The sequence below is a fragment of the Lonchura striata genome, chromosome 29, assembly GCF_050655825.1.
Source record: "Lonchura striata isolate lonStrDom1 chromosome 29, ASM5065582v1, whole genome shotgun sequence".
In the NCBI taxonomy this organism is placed as follows: domain Eukaryota; kingdom Metazoa; phylum Chordata; class Aves; order Passeriformes; family Estrildidae; genus Lonchura; species Lonchura striata.
The window spans coordinates 3,720,765-3,738,744 of NC_140731.1; the positions used below are offsets into that span (position 1 = coordinate 3,720,765).

Genomic DNA, 17,980 nt, shown 5'->3' on the forward strand with positions numbered 1-17,980 from the left:
TCCACCCCACCAGACTCACCCTTTAATTCTCCACTTGTACCAGACAAAAGCCACCACGGTGAGGAGGATGAGGAGCAGCAGGATGGGGATGACGATGGAAGCTGTTCCTGCGGGAGGAAGGCACAGGAACACTCAGAGCCTGGGTGGGAGGGGACAGTGCCCAGATGGGGCAGCCTGGGCTGGCCCTGTCCCCCCACTTCCACCAGAGAACGGGGTTCAGGAGTCGCTCAGGGGCAGCCCTGGATCACCAACAAACCCCCGGGTGTGGTGTGGCACAGAAGGGGGGGGTCACCCATTGTCCCCCCATTTAATTTGCCCCCCAACAAACTGCCCAACAAACCCCCTCGTTGTGGTGTGGCATGGAAGGGGGGTCATCCACTGCCCCCCACTTAATTTGCCCCCCAACAAACCCCTGGGTGTGGCATGGCACGGAAGGGGGGTCACCCATTGTCCACCCATTTAATTTGCCCCCCAACAAGCTGCCCCCCAACAAACCCCTGGGTGTGGCATGGCACGGAAGGGGAGGAGGGTCACCCACTGCCCCCCATTTAATTTGCCCCCCAATAAACTGCCCCCCAGCAAACCCCCTGGCTGTGGTGTGGCATGGAAGAGGGGGTCACCCACTGCCCCCCACTTAATTTGCCCCCCATCAAACTGCCCCCAGCAAACCCCCTGGCTGTGGTGTGGCATGGAAGGGCGGTTACCCACTGCCCCCCACTTAATTTGCCCCCCATCAAACTGCCCCCAGCAAACCCCCTGGCTGTGGCATGGCACGGAAGGGGGGTCACCCCCTGCCCCCCACTTACGGCTGCCCTGCTGCTCGCCCACCATGAACTCCTCGCAGCGCGGGCCCGTCACCCCTGCGGGACACCTGGGAGCGCAGGGAGAGCAGCGGGATTAGCGGGGCTGGGCCATGCAGGGAGGGAGGGAGGGAGGGCTGGGCACAGACCTGGGGGTCAGGGTGGGCTGGGGGCACACAGATCGGGGTGTGTCAGTGATGTTTCGGGGGGCAAACAGCCCCCCTGCCCCCTCCTCCCCGTGCCCCCCGGCCCCCTCCTCTCTTACAGGCACTCGGGCAGCTGAGTCTTGTCGCTGATGGAGCAGGTCCCGCCGTGCAGGCAGTAATTGTCACAGGTCAGGCAGCTCGGTGCTATCTTCCCATCGGGGCAGCTGGGGGGCACAGAGGATCGACCCCATGGGTACCCCACGGCTGCCCTGTGCCCCCCTCCCGGGTGTTCTGTGCCCCCCGAGCCCCTTGGGACTCGGCTGTTGGCTCATCCCACCCGCACAGCTCACGGCTGGGACACCCGGATGGGCTCTGGGGAGACACTGAGACACATCCACCTCCTCCTGCCAGGACCACCAGGACCACCCTGGATTTATCTGCCCTGAATGACCGACCCAGCTAGGTCCTGCCACAGCGGGGACAGGTTTTCTCTGGGGTCCCTGTGCCCACCACCCCTTTTTCCTCCCTCCAGCTCGACATTCCCAGCACTTACACGCAGGAGACCTCGCCGCTCTGCTTGTTGATGCTGCACTTGCCCTCCTGGCACCGGGAGCACTTGTTCTCCTGGCACCGGGCGCCCTCGAATTGCGGGGGGCAGCGGCACTGCTTGGCACCGCTGGCCGTCATCTGGCACACGCCGTCATTCTCACAGTAGTCGAAGCACTGCCCTGTGGGGGACGAGGGGGTCAGGGTGGGCAGCCCCTCTGCCGCCCCCATGGAGCCCCACCCCATCCCACACGGCATTCCACCGAAGAGGGGGACCTGGAAATCCAATGCCACAGGTGCTGTCCCCAGGGATTCCCCCAAAAGAAGGGGACATGGGAGCCCAACCGCTGATGCTGTCCCCAGGTATTCCCACGCAGAGTAGGGGAAAACCTAAAAAAGGGTTGGGACCCAACAGGCTGGCACTGTCCCCAGGCATCTCCAGATGAGGGACACCCACCCTTCTGAACCCCTGCTGCTCCCCAGATGTGCTCAGGTGAGGGACACCCATCCTCAGGTGAGCACCACCCATCCTCCCTTCGCCCCCACTGCTGTCCCCGCCCCGTGGCACTCACGGTACTGGCAGCGGTCGCCGATGAAGGTGGGCAGGCAGCGGCAGCTGGGCTGGTTGCCCTGGTTGACGGTGCAGCTGCCGTTGTGCTGGCAGTAGTCCGTGCACACCTGCTGGTTGCACCGGGGCCCGGTGAAGCCGGTGGGGCAGCGGCAGGTCGGCATTCCTGGGGATGAAACCCGTTAGCTGCGTGTCCGTTCCTCAGCCCGTCCGTCCGTCCGTCCGCGATGCCCCCGGCTCACCGGAGGGCGAGGCGGCGCAGGTGCCCCCGTTCTGGCAGTAGTCCCAGCACTGGTCGATCTGGCACTTGTCCCCGTTGTAGCGCGGCTGGCAGCGGCACTTGGCCTGCTTGCGGGCGTTGAGGAAGCAGCTGCCGCCGTTCAGGCACACCAGGTCGCACGTGTCGGTGGTGGGCACTGCGAGGGGGGCACGGAGGGGATGGGAGTGAGCGGGACCCAACCTCCCTCCTCATCCTCCCTCATCCTCTCCTCCTCCGGTGTCTCCTACCGACAGGGGAGACGGTGGGCGAGGGAACAACCACGCAGGTGCCGTTGTCCAGGCGTTTGCCGTTGGGGCAGGTGCACACGGGGCCGCTGGGGCTCAGCAGGCAGAGCCACTCGCACTTCTTGCGGTCGCAAGGGTTGGTCACTGCGGGAGGGGAGGGCACAGGCGGTGACCCGCAGCCCTCCTTGCTCCGCAGCACCTCCAGGACATTCCCCTCCACAGCCCGGTGTCCCTCCTGCGCCACCGAGGTTGGCACCCCACCGCTCATCACCGCAGGTGGACGCCCCCAACCCACCTCACCAACCCCTGCTCTGCCCACCCAGACACCCCCCTTGGGGCAGGGAGTGGGGGGCTGAGTCCCCTCTTCCCAAGCTCTGCCAGCACCCCCCTGGATTTGCGGGTGATTTCGGATTCTGGGGCTGATTTGGGCTGATTTTGGGGTTGATTTTGGGGTTGGTTTTTGGAGTAGTTTTGGGGCTGCTTTGGGGTTATTTTGGTGTTGATTTTTGGGTGATTTTGTAGAAGGTTTTGGGGGTGATTTTGGGTCTTTTTCAGGGTTCTTTTTAGGTGATTTTGGGGTTGTTTTTTGGAGTAGTTTTGGGGCTGCTTTGGGGTGATTTTGGTGTTGATTCTTGGGTGATTTGGGGCTGATTTTGGGTTTGATTTTGGGGTTGTTTGGGGGTGATTCTGGGGTGATTTCGGGCTGAATTTGGGGTGATTTTGGGTTTGATTTTGGGGCACCTCTGGCACCTCACATCAGCTATCAGTCCTGGCACCTCCCTACCACCCCCGGAGCAGGGTGGGGGTCCCGGGCCCCCACACACCCTCTGGCTGCTTGTACTGGTGGTAGAGCACGACGTCGGTGGCGTGGTTGAGGCCGGACGTCAGGTTGGTGACAGGCTTGTGCCCGAACTTGTGAATCTTGAAGATGCGGTTGTTGATGTAGGTGACGCCGTAGATGTAGTCCTCAAAGATGTCGATGCTGAACGGGTGGCTCAGCCCTGGAGAAACCAGGAGGAGACGTGTGGAGGCAGGGATTTGGGGTGGGTCCAAAGCTGGGGACCCCCACGGGGCACCCCTTACCCTTCTTGTTGTCGATGGCCACGACGGGGTCGGTGCCGTTGAGCCGGATGCTGCCGATGACGGAGAGCTTGGCGTCGGCCCAGTACAGCCTCTCGTTGTGGTAGTCCACGGCCAGCCCTGAGGGAAAACAGCCCCCAGTGAGCCCCCAGGCCACCCCAAGACCCTCCTGAGCAACTGACCCACAGAGCAGCACCAACACTGGCCCTACACCCTTCTGCCACGGGGCTCTGAGCGCCCAGAACAACCCTCCCCAACACCCATGGTTGAACATGTCCCCATCATGGCTTTTGCCCCTCTCCTGTCACCTGTCTCTCTCACCTGTTGGCCACTGGATGTTGTCCTGCACCAGGGTCTCCCGCAGCGTCCCATCCATGGCAGCTGTCTCGATCTTGGGGTGGTTGCCCCAGTCTGACCAGTACATCGTTCTGAAAGGACACAGGCAGGTCATCCCCAGGGGAACGGGACAGCCCAATGACCAGGCAGGAGAAACCCTCCCACGTTATCCCCATGGCATCCTGGAGCCACCAGGGAACTCTGGAGCAACTCGAGAAGACACAGAGAGTGACGCTGGGTGGGCTTGTGGTGAGGGGAGTGTGGTAAGGGCTGGGCAGAGGGATGGGAAGCCCCTCACCCCCGTAACGGGTCAACCACGATGGCGTGGGGCTCATCGATCATCCCCGAAATCAGCGTCTTGCGGTTCTCGCCCTTCATCTGCGCCACCTCGATGACGTCCCGCCCCGAGTCCGTCCAGTAGATGTTCCCGGCCACCCAATCGATGGCGATTCCCCGCGGCATCTTCAGCCCTGAGATCTGTGCGGGGCAGGGTGGGGGACAGGTGAGGTGGGGACGAAACCAGCAGCCCGTCCCCGCCGCTCCCGCCGCCGCCCTGGCAGAGCTCGCTCACGTTCAGGTGGGTGACGCCGCCGTCGATCTGGCGCCGGTTGCGGTTGGAGGCGGTGGAGGCGGAGGAGGAGGTGGGCAGCTCCCGGTACGAGATCCGGCCCGTGTGCCAGTTGGTCCAGTAGATCTTGTTGCCCTTGACGTAGATGTCCATGGCGTCGATGCGCACGTTTTCATCGCCCTGGAAGGCTGGCTCGTAGGCCGAGTTGGGGTTGAAGGGGTACATGCTCCTGATCTTGTTGTCGTCCGCAATGTAGAGGATCTGGTGCTCGGAGCCTGCAGAGGAGGAGGAGGAGGAGCAGAGGTTGCCATGGGCTGCACTGGGAACAGGGGCTCAGCCAGGAGCAGGGACTCAGCCAGGAATGGGGGCTCAGCCCAGCTCCCTGTTGGGACAGGGACAGAGTCACTGGGAGCTCGTCATCGCCTTGGGGCCCACTCTGCTGGGGATGGACAGACTGACGGCACCAGTGGTACCAGAAGGGTGGGCAGAGCTGCAGAAGGTTGGAGGGAAGAGAAAAGGATTCCCACAGGAGCTCGGGGGGGGGATCCTGGGCACACACAGAATCCATGTGGGTCCCTGTTCCTTCCTGACCTTCTGCTTTGCACATGTTGTCCGTCTTCATGAAGTTCTTGGCGCAGCTGCAGACGTGGGAGCCCTTGGTGTTGTTGCAGAGCTGGGAGCAGGTCCCGAAGCGCAGGCACTCGTTGATGTCTGGGCAGTGAGAGATGGGATCAGGGGGAGAACCGAAGGCTACCCCCACAGACCCCCAACTCTGCCCCAGGGACACCATTCCTGCCACCCCAGTCTCATCCCAGCTCTGAAATCACATCTCAGGGTCAAAAAGCAATACCAGAATCCCAAGCCCTCTCCATGAGCAGGGGAAGTACCTTGGCAGAAGTTCTTGTCGGGCACTTTCTGGAAGCCCCTGCGGCAGGTGCAGTACGAGGTGGACTGGGACTGGACACAGTGGGCCTCGTCCCCGCACATGGTGGAGTTGGCCACGCAGTCGTATGACTTGTGCTCTGCGGTGGGACACGCCGTCACACGCGTGTCACAGCCAGCTCCCCCGCCCCTGCCCGGCCCCCGGCTCCCCACCCACCGCGGGAGCAGGATTCCTCGTCAGAGCCGTCTCCGCAGTCATCGAAGAAGTTGCAGCGGAGGTTGGCGCTGATGCACTTCTTGTTCCCACACAGGAACTCATTCTTGTCCTGGCTGCAGCTCTTGGGCTTGGCCGTGGGTGACTCTGCGGGCGAGGGGTAGCAGCTGGGACCCCCACGTCCTGGGCACCCATCCCCACGGGACCCTCCAGGAGCACTCAGGGACTTGGGACCCTGCATCCACACCCTGATTTTGGGAGGAAAGACTGGGCAAAGCCAACCCCAACACCTGGGCTGAACCCTGGGCTCTGCGAGGACCATCCCGAGGGCCACAGTGACCACGCAGGCACCTCGGCCAGGCAGGCTCAGGGCTGTGCCCGTGGGCAGCCCCACTCACCGCAGTCCTTCTCATCCGTGTTATCTCCACAGTTGTCAATGCCGTCGCACTGTCGACCGATCCACAGACATACCCGGTCGTTCTTGCAGCGGAACGGTCTGTTGGGGGGACACTGGAATTTCACTGCACCAGCAAACAGAAACAAACGGTGACGGTGAAAGGAGACGCCGTAGCCAGGCTGTCACACATGGCACGAGCCGCTGCTCGGCCTCTGCCCGCTCTCCGGGGAGGGCTGTCCCACGCGGCCGAGCGGGCTCCGGAGGCTGAAGCAAAGAGACTGAAGCAAAGACAATCGCCCGGCTGCTGTGAGCCCTCTCCTCACCCAGCCCCAGCCCCCTCCCCACCGCCGGCTCCTCACCTCCCACCCAGCCCCTCTGCATCCTGCCCCTCCACCAGAGCCACCTCCAGACCCTCGGCCCCTCAGCCACCCCCAAGGGGAACTGCCAGGGGTCCCCCCGAGACCCTCCGGTCCCCACGGCGGTGCTCAGGCTCCGGGGCTGTCCCCCCGTCCTGGGGTATGGGAGGGCTTGGGGCAGAGGCACTGCAGTGTCACTCACAGCACTCCTCGGGATTCTCGTCCGAGTTGTCCCCACAGTCATCCTCCCCGTCACACTTCCAGGCCAGGGGCTTGCACAGGGTGTTGTTGCACTGGAACTCGTCCAGGGGACACGTGCGAACTGCGCCGGCGCAAGAGGGGGACACGACAGTGCAAGAGGGGACATGTCAGCTTGTGCTGCCCTGCTGCCAAAACCCCAGCCTGGGGCTGCAATTCCAATTTCCAGCACGGACAGGGGGTCTCCAGGGCTCGCATATGTGTCCCTGCATGCTCCAGACAGGCAGAGAGAGGGGGACACGCACAGGGGAGCGCTCCCACCCGCAGCGGGGACGCGGTGGCACCAGGGCAGGGAGTGGGGGACACAGACAGCCCCGGGGGACACGCAGCTCTGCCCTCACCCCCTGTGCCACAGTTCTCCTCATCGCTGCCGTCCATGCAGTCGGCGTCGGCGTCGCAGCGCCAGCGCATGGGGATGCAGTGGCCGTTCTTGCACTTGAACTGGTCGAACTCACAGCGTGGGGTGCAGTCCTTCTGCAGGGGACGGGCAAGGGACACGGTCAGCAGGGACAGGGTGGCCGTGGCAGGCCCCCGTCTGTAGGGAACGCTGGGCTCCAGGATGGTTTGGGTAGATGGAGATGAGAGATCTCTGCAGGCTGCTCTTGGAATATCAGGTTTATTAGGGATGGAGAAAGGTCTTGATGGAGCTGCCAGAGCAGCACGGGGCGAGGCCTGAGGGGATGAAGGAGGGGAGAGACAAGAGGATGCTCCAGGAGAGGGGGGAAGATCCAAGAGAGGAGAAGAAGAAGAGGAGGAGGAGTTCCAAGAGAGCGTCCGGCCCCTCGGAGACCCCTTATCAGGGGCTTCAAGGTGGGCTGGAACAAGACTTGGGCCAATGGGGTCACAGACTCCTGATGCTTCAGGGGAGGGTTACAGGTGTGGGATGAACATTTTGGGGGTTGAGATGGAACAATCCATTTGACTTTTGGACCTATCTGTAGGTAAGGGCATTGCCCAGCCAGCAGGAGGGATTGTTTTCATCCTGGCTGTACTATTGTGAATAATTCTATTTATCCATCCTTCCCAACACCTGTCCTGTTGCCACAGCCAGGTCTGAGCCCCAGGGCCAGCAGCAGAGGCGGGGGGGATGTGTCCCCATCCTGCTCGTACCTCGTCGGAGCCGTCGGCGCAGTCGTGGTCCCCGTCACACTTCCACCTGCCCGCGATGCAGCGGCCGTTGGCACACGAGAACTCGCTCTCGGAGCACGGCCGGGGCGCTGGGGACAGAGAACACGGCGTGTGCCCTGAGCTGGGGACAGCCTGGGAGGGCAGGGGGTGTCCCTGGCCAGCAGCCGGGGGGCACAGGGGGACACGGACACGCGGCCGGTGGCACTGGGGACAGGGGGTACGGGCAGAGCCGTGGCAGCTGCCACAGGGGCACGGCTGGTGCCACCTCCCAGCCCCTTCCCACCCCACTCCAGGGCTCCCTGCGGGGCTTTTGGGGGGCACTGTGGCCGCACTGCCTGGCTGCCCCCCAGGCAGGAGGAAGTGCAGCGGTGCCCTGGCAGAGCCTCGTGGCTGTTCTCCCTCTCAGGGGACAGCTCACAGCTCACTGGCACAGCCGGTGCCAAATCCAGGAGGATGGCACGTGGCACAGCCACCCAGCTGGGATGGCTCCTGGGACCCCTCCCCTTCCCACGGCCCCAGGGTATTGGGGCACAGGGACCCCCAGGTCACGGCACAGGACTGTGGGGGAAGAGGGGAGCAGGGGGTGTCCAGGGGGAGCAGGAGAGTCATGGTGGGGACGGGTTTTGGAGCCAAATCCAAGCCATGCACGGGCCCTGCAGAGCAGCAGGGTCGGACCCTCCCTGGCTGTGGCTCCGTGGAGGGAGATGCTGGTGCTGATGCTCAGTAAATCCACCAGGATTGTCCAGTCCCGACCCCTCTGCCCTCACCTAGAAATCATTGTCTTCATTGGGCTTAGAGAGACTGTACATGGAATTAAAAGATTTTGGCAGGAACCTACCTCTGAGAGCCCCATAACGACAGTGTGAAAATGGAGAAAAACGTAAGATGAAGTGAAATGGCACAAACTCAAAAACACGACGGGAAATCAACAGAAAAAAAACAAACAAAAGCTGCACCCTAAAGAGCTGCAGGAAGATAGAGGGACCCAGTGGGCACTGCGGGGTGGGAGAGGGTCTGGCAGCAGACCCTGGTGCCATCCCACGGGCAGCCTGGAACCCTCTGGGTGCTGTGGGGTGGGAGAGGGTCTGGCAGCAGACCCTGGTGCCATCCCACGGGCAGCCTGAACCCCTCTGGAGGGACAGAGCCACACTGGAGCCCTGGAATGGTCTTGCCCATGAGGACACTCGTGTTCCTTGGCTGCTCAGCGGGGCAGGTGCTGGCACACGAGCTCACCAAGGGGCAGCACTGGACTCTCTGCCCCAGCTCTGGGGCTCAGTTGCCTCCCCACGCACTGGCCCAAGGTGGAGGTTGTGACTCGGGTCCCTCCTGACAGCTCTGTGTGTCCCCACCGCCATCCCAGGTGCCACTGGCAGGCTGGGGGTGACACAAGGGGTGATGCTTGGTGGCAGAGCAGGACAAGGTGCCCTTGGGTGACTCTGCTGGGCCTGTGGGGAGTGTGTTGGGGTCACCCCTTTAGTGTCACTCGTCACCCTTGGGGTGTCTCCTTGGCACAGCCCCCCCCTCTGCAGGGCCAGGCTCTCCAGACCCCCGGAGTCAGGGGACACGGTGGCTCTCCCAGTCCCTGGCACTCCCTGGCAGCAAAAGAGGGGCTGGGGAGGCCCAAACTTCTCCCCTCTCCACTGCTCCAGCCCGGGGACGGCAGGGGCCAGGGGGTGGCACGTACTGCAGCTCTCCTCGTCCGAGTTGTCCCCGCAGTCGTTGTCGTAGTCGCACTGCCAGCGGCCCGGCACACAGCGGTTGTTCTTGCAGCGGAACTGGTACGGCTCGCAGGTGCGCTCGTCTGGGAGGGACGGGGACAGGGACAGGGTCAGGGACGGGATGGGACAGGGACAGGGACAGGGACAGGGACAGGGACAGGGATGGGACAGGGATGGGACAGGGATGGGGACAGGGATGGGACAGGGACAGGGACAGGGATGGGACAGGGATGGGACAGGGACAGGGACAGGGATGGGACAGGGATGGGGACAGGGATGGGACGGGGACAGGGACAGGGATGGGACAGGGATGGGGACAGGGATGGGACAGGGACAGGGTCAGGGTCAGGGACAGGGATGGGACAGGGACAAGGGCAGGGATGGGACAGGGACAGGGACAGGGACAGGGACAGGGACAGGGACAGGGTCAGCAGTGCCCCAGAGGGGGACAGGGACAGGGACAGAAACAGGGACAGGGATGGGACAGGGACAGGGACAGGGACAGGGACAGGGACAGGGACAGGGACAGGGATGGGACAGGGGCAGGGACAGGGACAGGGACAGGGACAGGGACAGGGATGGGACAGGGACAGGGTCAGGGACAGAAACAGGGACAGGGACAGCGTCAGCAGCGCCCCAAAGAGGGACAAGGACAGGGATGGGACAGGGACAGGGACAGGGACAGGGACAGGGACAGGGACAGGGACAGGGTCAGCAGCGCCCAAAGGGGGACAGGGAGAGGGACATGGTCAGCACTGCCGGGGAGGGGAGGGGAGGGGAGGGGAGGGGAGGGGAGGGGAGGGGAGGGGAGGGGAGGGACCAGAACTGCCCCAAACGAGGCAAGGGACTGACAGGGATGCCTGTCAGCACCACCCCACACAAGGGGACAGAATGGGGACAGCGACAGGAGTCAGCACTGCCCTGCACAATGGGAGATATGGGACAGGGAAGAGATCAGCACTGCCCCAAATGAGGGGAGGAACGGGACAAGGACAGAGGTCAGCACTGCCCTGCCCTCCCTCCAACCCAGCCCTGCCCACGCCACTCCGAAAAGGAGCGGCTGGAACTTTTGGGGCACCCCAGAGGAGACAGACAGTACCAGGCCAGCCTTTCCCTCAGGGAACAGGGACACAGGATGACAGTGGCTTGTCCCCAGGGCCCCTGGGGGCCCCTGCTCACCGCATTCCTCCTTGGGCTCATCGGATCCATCCCCACAATCGTCCTCCCCGTCACACTTCCAGCGTGCCGGGATGCACCGGCCCGAGTCCTTGCACCGGAACTCGTCCACGCCACAGGTCATTTGTGCTGGAGGGGACAAAGTGACACAGGGCAGGGATCAGCACTGGTCAGGAGTGTGCTGCTCTCTGCAGGGCTGATCAACAGCCTGGAGCTGGGGGAGATCCCCCTGCCTCCCAAGCAGCTCTCCAGGGAGAGGTCAGGGGGAGGAGGATCCCAGCAGGACAGCTCCAGACAGAGACACCAACACCATCATCCCCTGCCCACAGGGACTGAGCAGGGATTGGGGTAAAACTGAGCAGGGACTGAGCAGGGACTGGAGTAAACTGGGCAGGGACTGAGCAGGGATTGGGGTAAACTGGGCAGGAACTGAGGAGGGATTGGAGTAAAACTGAGCAGGGACTGAGGAGGGATTGGGGTAAAACTGAGCAGGGATTGGGGTAAAACTGAGCAGGGATTGGAGTAAACTGAGCAGGGACTGAGCAGGGACTGAGGTAGAACTGAGCAGGGACTGAGCAGGGACTGAGCAGGGACTGAGGTCCCAAAGCCCCAGGTCCCTGCTGCCAGCACCGAGAGCAGGAGCATCTCCAGAGTTGAGCAGGAACTGAGCAGGGACTGAGCAAAGACCAAGTAGGGACCAAGGAGGACTGAGCAGAGACAGAGCAGGGACCAAGTAGGGACCAAGCAGGGACTGAGCAGGGACCTGCCAGCCCACCAGCACACAGAGGTGCCCCGTGTGGGTATTTTAGAGGTGAGCAGAACCCCCTCCCCAGCCAGGTCCCTTACTGCAGTTAGCAGGTTCATCGGAGCCGTCCACGCAGTCGTTGTCACGGTCACAGACCCAGACACGGGGGATGCAGCGCTTGGTGATGGCACACTGGAACTGGTTGGGGGCACAGGTCACCTCCGCTGCAGGAGGGAGAAGGGGTGTCAGGAAGGGCAGGAGGGCAGGCAGGGAGCAGCCACCCCTTTCCCCAAAAAGCAGCTGTGGGGTTGAGAGGTGCGTGGATGCTCCAGGAATCACTGGAGCTGCTGTGCTCAGTGGAGGAGATGGAGCAGAGCCATAAAATGGCCCCAGAAGACTCCAAGCTATGGGGGCACAGGGCAGAGGCCACCAGATCTCTCAGCTGGGCGAGAGGCTCAGCCCAAACCCACTTCAAGGGACTTAAGGATTTCATTCCCACTAGGAAACAGCAGCGTCTGTAGGGGTGATGGGGACAGAGGGTCTGCAGAAACCAGGGGTATGGAGAAAGCCCTGGGGCAACCCAGGGAGCCAAACAGCCCGAGATACAGACCTGAGCCCCTCAGTCTGACCCACACTTGCTCCCATCTGACACCCTGAGCCCCCCCACTCACGACAGTCCTTCTCGTCCTCGCCGTCCCCGCAGTTGTCCTGCCCGTTGCAGCGGAAGATGCCGGGGATGCAGCGGTTGGTGTTGGTGCACTTGAACTGGCTGGGCAGGCAGACATGGATGTCTGGGGAAGAGGTGGCACAGTCAGGGGCTGGCAGGCTGCAGCTCCACGCCGTGGAGGCCTGGAGGTCACAAGGGGACACGGGGAACCTACCACAGTTGGCCTCGTCCGAGTTGTCCTGGCAGTCGTTGTCGCCGTCGCAGATGAAGGCCGGGTTGGTGCAGATCCCTGTGGAGCACTGGAACTGCCCTGGCCTGCACTTGAACTCAGCTGTGGGGTAACACAGAGCCACAGGTTTGCTCTGAGGAACATTTTCAGGGCACACCTCAACCTCAAACCCCTGCTCCACCCCTCTGGGGTACCCTGCAGGGACCCGGCATGCAACTCTGGGCTTGGGCCCTGCTCCATGGGACAACCCCGACACAGGGGCTGATGTGTCCCACTGCTCCCTGAACCCTGTGATTGGGCTGACCCTCCCCTCCACGGGGCTGTCCCAAGAGCCATGGGGTGCTGGGACACGGGGGGGCTGTGTCACCCCCCGGCACTCACGGCAATCCTCCGGCTCGTCCGACCGGTCCCCACAGTCGTCCTCGGTGTCGCATTTCCACCAGAAAGGGATGCACTTGTCGTTCTTGCAGACAAACTGATGGACGGAGGAGCTCATGGAGTGGTTCGGGATGGGGAGGGGGGACCCCAAAAGATTTCATCCCAGTGAGCTCACGCAAGGGCACCGATTCTGTGCTGTCCCCCCCCAGGTATTCCCAAATCCTGACCCAGAGCAAAGCCTTAACCCCACCCAGGCCCTGGGCTTCGAGGAGAAGGGCAGAACATTCCAGAGCTGGAGGGTCTCTGGCTCGCCTGGACACCCCCAGACATGAAGTGCCACAGGAGGGAGGTGCTGCCTGCACCCACAGAAGACTGTATGAGATCCCATCACCCCTGGAGAAATCATGGCAGGAGGGACACAGGCATGGGGAATATCCAGGCAGGCAGGGACAGGCAGGGACAGGCAGGGACAGGCAGGCAGGGGCTCACCTGGCTGGCAGTGCAGTTGGACACGCAGGTTTTGCCATCGCTGCCCAGGTAGAAGTTGGTGGGACAGGCACACTTGTGCCCCCCGCCCGGCGAGAGCAGGCAGAGGTTGCTGCAGCCACCGTTGTTGGTCTTGCAGGGATGGTTGGGAACTGGGGAGAGCAGGGAACAACAGCAAGTCAGACCAAGCTGGGGCAGGGTGACAAGGGTCTTGCTGCTCCCATGCCACCCTCTGGGTGGCATGGGAGCAGCAAGACCCTTGTCACCCTGCTCCTGCTCCCCTGGACAGACCTGGTGTCCCCCCATGTCCCTTTCCTGGGGTGGTTCCCCAGCACCCCCAAGCCGTGCTCTGTGAGAAATGCATTTGTACTTCTATTTCTCTAAAGCATCCAGTCTTATTTGCAAGGCCACTCTATGAAACTTGTTTCTAGTTCCATTTCTCTCTCAACAACGTCCATCCTATTCCACGGCATTTCTAAGTCAGCATTTCTTATCTCGAGGTTTGCATACAGATGCACGCCGTGTGAGCCTTCTGTCGGGCTTTGGGAATTCTCTACAAATCCTCTCCCCACACTGCTCACCGTCAGGCTGGCGGTAGGGGTGGTAGATGTGGATGTCCATGGGCCGGTGCAAGGTGCTGATCAGCAGCGTCTTGTTGGCTCCCGTTGTCTTGTGGGCCCGGTTGATGGACTTGGTCTCCCAGTCAGTCCAGTAGATGAAATCCTCGAAGAGGGTGAGCGCGAAGATGTGTGGGATGTCCTGGCTCAGCACTGCGAGCGGAGCAGGCGCTCAGCGAAGGGCCACGCGTTGTTCCCCTCCCATGAGGAAGCAGCCTGGCCCCAGAGGAGTGGCCAGGGCTGGGGACTGTCCCCAGCAGCCCCGAGCCCCAGCGGGCACGCCGGGATCCCCGGCGCCCTCACCCGTGTGCCGGTTGGAGCCGTCCAGGCTGGCAAACTCGATGTAGTCCTCGCGGGCATCGGCCCAGTAGATCCTGCTGTTGATGTAGTCCAAGGTGAGGCCGTTGGGCCAGGTGATTTTGGTGTCCACGATGACGCTGCGGTTGGTGCCATCCATGCCGATCTTCCCGATGAGAGAGTGGTCCCCCCAGTCCGTCCAGTAGAGGTAGCTGGGGGTGAAACGCAAGAGCAGGGAGATGCTGAGCTGGAAACCACAGAAATTTCTCCCCATGAGGGTGGTGAGGCCCTGGCGCAGGATGCCCAGAGAAGTCATGCCTGCCCCATCCCTGGAAGTGTCCAAGGTTGGATGGGGCTCAGAGCAACCTGGGATGGTGGAAGGTGACTGCCCACAGCAGTGGGGTGGAACAAGATGGTCTTTAAGATCCCTTCCACCCCAAACCACCCCGTGACTCTGTGATAAATGGAGGCGCACGGGCACAGGGTAGGGAAAAGCATCCCGGCGTCGCAGAGGCCAAGAGGAAAGGCTTCATCCTATCTCCCAACCTCTGGAACTACAGCAAGGTGACCACAGCTCCCAGAGCAGAGCAGAGCAGCAGGCCCACGTCCCCCAGGCTCTCACCCATTCTGCACATCCACCACGAGCGCGCGGGGCTCGCGCAGGCCCGAGTTGACCAGCACGGTGCGGTACGCGCCGTTGAGCTTCGACACCTCGATGGTGTCCCGGCCCTTGTCACACCAGTAGAGGTTTCCTCCCACCCAGTCCACAGCCAGCCCGTCGGGGTTGCTGAGCCCCGTGCGGTGAAGGACCTGCCAGGAGGAGGAAGAGGTGACAGGGCTGAGCAGAGACAACCAAGCCCTGATGTCTCAGGGGCGACAGCATCCCCCTCCCCAGCTCAAATCTTCTTCCTCACTCCCCTCTTAGGTTGAGATGGGATTTTGGGAAGAAAATTCCACCCTGTGAGGGTGGGGAGGCCCTGGCACAGGTTGCCCAGAGAAGCTGTGGCTGACCTGGATCCCTGGAAGTGTCCAAGGCCAGGTTGGATGGGGCTTGGAGCAACCTGGGATAGTGCAAGATGTCCCTGCCCATGGCAGGGGAGTGAAACTGGATGAACTTTAAGATCCCTTCTGACCCAAATAATTCCAGAACTCCGTGACTCTTCCCCCAAACTTCCTTGTCCCACATTTCAGGGCGGTGTGGAGCCCGCCCCTGCTTGAGGTGGGGCTGCAAAACACCCCACAGCAACGGGAGCTGACTCCCAAAGCCCAGTGATGACCCCACAGCGGGACAGGAGGTGGGTGAGGCCTGGCTGCCCAGCCCAGGGGTGCCCCAGGGGTGCCCCAGGGGTGCCCAGGCCCTCACCTGGACGTTGCTGCCGTTGATGTGCATGCGGCGGATCATGCTGCCCTGCGTGGTGACATCTGTCCAGTAGATCATCTGCTCCCGGTAGTCGAAATCCAGAGCCACGGCGTTGTTCAGCCCCTGGAGAGCAGGGAGGGAGAAGGGTTGCAGCAGCCTCAGTGGCTGGCACGGCCTCTGGGGGGTTTTACAGACCCCACACACCCTCCCTGTCTGCTCCTCGCTCACAGTGACCTCCTGACATTTAGATGGATCTACCATTCCCCGAGAGCCCAAACTCCTCAGCTGGCAGCTGCTGTGTCCTTCAGGGCCTGCCCCATCCCCAAATCCCAGCCACACGGGGCTGCTGTGCCTCCTGCTCCCAGCTCACCCCGCACCTGCTTGAGCAGAGTGTAGTTGGAGCCGTCCAGGTTGAGCTTCCGCAGATAGTAGCGGTTGGCGAAGATGAGGAAAGGCTCTTCATCTGCAGGGGGAAAGAGGGAAAAGTGGCAGGGCAGCACCGCTGGGACGTGGGCACAGCCTTGCAGACCTGCTACCCTCCCAGCCCCACTCCCTCAGGAGCTGGAGGCAGCCACTTCACCCTCCAACTCCACGGTCAGCAGGAACGTGGTGGCTCTCACCCGTGACAGCCTTGCAGCTGGTGGGGTTGTCGGGTCTGAGCTTGTAGCCCTCGGTGCAGAGGCACTTGAAGCTGCCCAGGGTGTTGATGCATTTCTGGCTGCAGGGGTAGGTGGTGGAGCACTCGTCGATGTCGATGCACGTCTTCCCGTCGTCCTTCAGCCGGAAGCCGGGACGGCATCTGCACTGCAGGAGCAACCCCGAGCTGTCAGACACCTCCGAGGCCCTCGCTGGGAGGTGGCAGGTGCTAGGAGGTGACAAGTGCCACCAGGGGACACGCAGACTCAGCAAGGACAGCTGAGATGCGCAGACAGTGCCTGAAGCGCCCGTGTCACGTCCCTGGCCCAGCTGGCACAGGACAGACACAGCCCTCACGTCTGCGGAGGAGGAAGGAGAGGGAACAGCAGGAGCTGTGCCAGGGGGAGGTTCAGGCTGGATATCAGGAAAAGGTTCTTCCCCCAGAGGGTGGTCAGGCACTGCTGGCTGGCACAGCCCCAAGGCTACCAGAGCTCCAGGAGCATTTGGACAACTCTCAGGCACAGGGTGAGACTGCTGAGATCTCCCATGCAGGAGCTGGAGTTGGACTTCAGCAATGATTTTAGGTCCCTTCCTGTAATTCTATGACCTCTGCAGCCAGCCCCCCACCCCGTGGACCCCTACCTTGTACCCGATCTTGAGGTCCTCACACTCCTGGGAGCAGCCACTCAGCTTCTTGTTGAGGCACTCGTTGATGAAGCAGTTGAGCTCGTCAGAGCCGTCGGCGCAGTCGTTGTTGTTGTCGCAGAGCAGCGCCTCGGAGATGCAATTCCCGTTCTTGCAGAGGAAGAAGGAGTCGTTGCACTTGTTTTCTGCAGAGAGGAGGTGGCAGTGGTCACCGGGGGGTGGCTGGGTGTTCGAACTCAGAATGTCTCTCAGACATTTCTAGAGGTTCTAGGCCTTGCTCAGAAGCATTTTAGACCCTGGCAGGCAGCTGGAAACAGCTGTGATTTTGAGTTTGAGCCATGGAATGAGTTACCAACTTTGGAGGTGGAACAAGCAGTCACAAAAGGTTAGATAGGATAGTAAAAGTAGTTACAAAACAGAGGGGAAATTTTTTTAGTATTGTACAGGGGGGTTTTAACACCTGTACAGGGGGGTTTTACTTTGTACATGGGGGTCAGAAGTTCTAAGATGGAGGAAAGTGGGTTGATCCTGTTCTTCCTCCTTCTTCTTCCTTGCCTCCATGTTCTTGGGGATGTTGGCACTCACAGATTGGTTTAGAGTAGAAAAGCACTTTGTAATATAGGTAGTAGGTATTGGGGGAAAACTATAAACATGTAATACGTAATATATCATATAAAAGCTAGCAGCAGCCCTGGGTGGGGGGAGAGAAGAAGAAGACAGCAGACAGAGAGGATGTCAGGGTGTGTGTGTGTCTCTGTCTGAGCTGCTGAGCAAACCACAGCAGCTCAAGGAGAAAATCTTTTCGATAACTCGCAATAAACTGCCTTGAGACCAAACAACAAGAGCCTGTGCAGTTTTTCTTTAGAATCACGGGTTGGAGGAGGAATTTCACCACCACATGGGACCCCAGAGCAAGGCTGGGGTTCTCACAGCTGGGGTCCCCCCCGGACCCCGGTGTGACCCCAGCAGGTACCTGGGCTGCTGCAGCGCGGGTTCTTGGGCGCCTCGTCCGAGTGGTCGTGGCAGTCGAACTCCCCGTCGCACTCCCACTGCCGGTTGCTGAGGCAGCGGCCGTTCTGACAGCGGAACTCGTGGGGGCCACAGGTGGGGTACTCTGAGGGAGGGTGAGGGGCTCAGCCAGCATCCCACCTTCCAGAAGCTTCCACCGGCCCCGTGGAGCCGCTCAGAGAGACAGAGAGGCACCACGGAGCCAAACCTTCCCGAGCTGCTGGCAGGGACAGGG

At 61.8% G+C, this 17,980-nt stretch overlaps 1 protein-coding gene across 6 annotated transcripts in view; it reads right to left on the bottom strand.

Annotated features, from left to right (window-relative positions):
* The window catches only part of LRP1 (LDL receptor related protein 1), an 87,781-nt gene that overhangs the window by 2,260 nt on the left and 67,541 nt on the right, over positions 1 to 17,980 (bottom strand). For all 6 annotated transcript variants that reach the window (XM_077788649.2, XM_077788648.2, XM_077788647.2 and 3 more), the window contains 34 exons: positions 17,711 to 17,851; positions 16,735 to 16,922; positions 16,077 to 16,260; positions 15,834 to 15,919; positions 15,460 to 15,579; positions 14,719 to 14,906; positions 14,103 to 14,308; positions 13,764 to 13,952; positions 13,186 to 13,334; positions 12,700 to 12,793; positions 12,304 to 12,420; positions 12,094 to 12,213; positions 11,524 to 11,646; positions 10,681 to 10,806; positions 9,468 to 9,584; positions 7,766 to 7,872; positions 6,997 to 7,129; positions 6,600 to 6,719; positions 6,043 to 6,165; positions 5,648 to 5,791; positions 5,436 to 5,570; positions 5,140 to 5,259; positions 4,552 to 4,823; positions 4,279 to 4,457; positions 3,966 to 4,072; positions 3,648 to 3,764; positions 3,389 to 3,565; positions 2,568 to 2,708; positions 2,303 to 2,476; positions 2,065 to 2,226; positions 1,500 to 1,674; positions 1,066 to 1,170; positions 807 to 871; positions 20 to 107 (listed from right to left, as the gene is read on the bottom strand). In XM_077788649.2, the coding sequence (XP_077644775.1) occupies positions 20 to 107; positions 807 to 871; positions 1,066 to 1,170; positions 1,500 to 1,674; positions 2,065 to 2,226; positions 2,303 to 2,476; positions 2,568 to 2,708; positions 3,389 to 3,565; positions 3,648 to 3,764; positions 3,966 to 4,072; positions 4,279 to 4,457; positions 4,552 to 4,823; positions 5,140 to 5,259; positions 5,436 to 5,570; positions 5,648 to 5,791; positions 6,043 to 6,165; positions 6,600 to 6,719; positions 6,997 to 7,129; positions 7,766 to 7,872; positions 9,468 to 9,584; positions 10,681 to 10,806; positions 11,524 to 11,646; positions 12,094 to 12,213; positions 12,304 to 12,420; positions 12,700 to 12,793; positions 13,186 to 13,334; positions 13,764 to 13,952; positions 14,103 to 14,308; positions 14,719 to 14,906; positions 15,460 to 15,579; positions 15,834 to 15,919; positions 16,077 to 16,260; positions 16,735 to 16,922; positions 17,711 to 17,851 (4,792 nt within the window). The remainder of the gene's footprint in view (positions 1 to 19; positions 108 to 806; positions 872 to 1,065; positions 1,171 to 1,499; positions 1,675 to 2,064; positions 2,227 to 2,302; positions 2,477 to 2,567; positions 2,709 to 3,388; positions 3,566 to 3,647; positions 3,765 to 3,965; positions 4,073 to 4,278; positions 4,458 to 4,551; positions 4,824 to 5,139; positions 5,260 to 5,435; positions 5,571 to 5,647; positions 5,792 to 6,042; positions 6,166 to 6,599; positions 6,720 to 6,996; positions 7,130 to 7,765; positions 7,873 to 9,467; positions 9,585 to 10,680; positions 10,807 to 11,523; positions 11,647 to 12,093; positions 12,214 to 12,303; positions 12,421 to 12,699; positions 12,794 to 13,185; positions 13,335 to 13,763; positions 13,953 to 14,102; positions 14,309 to 14,718; positions 14,907 to 15,459; positions 15,580 to 15,833; positions 15,920 to 16,076; positions 16,261 to 16,734; positions 16,923 to 17,710; positions 17,852 to 17,980) is intronic.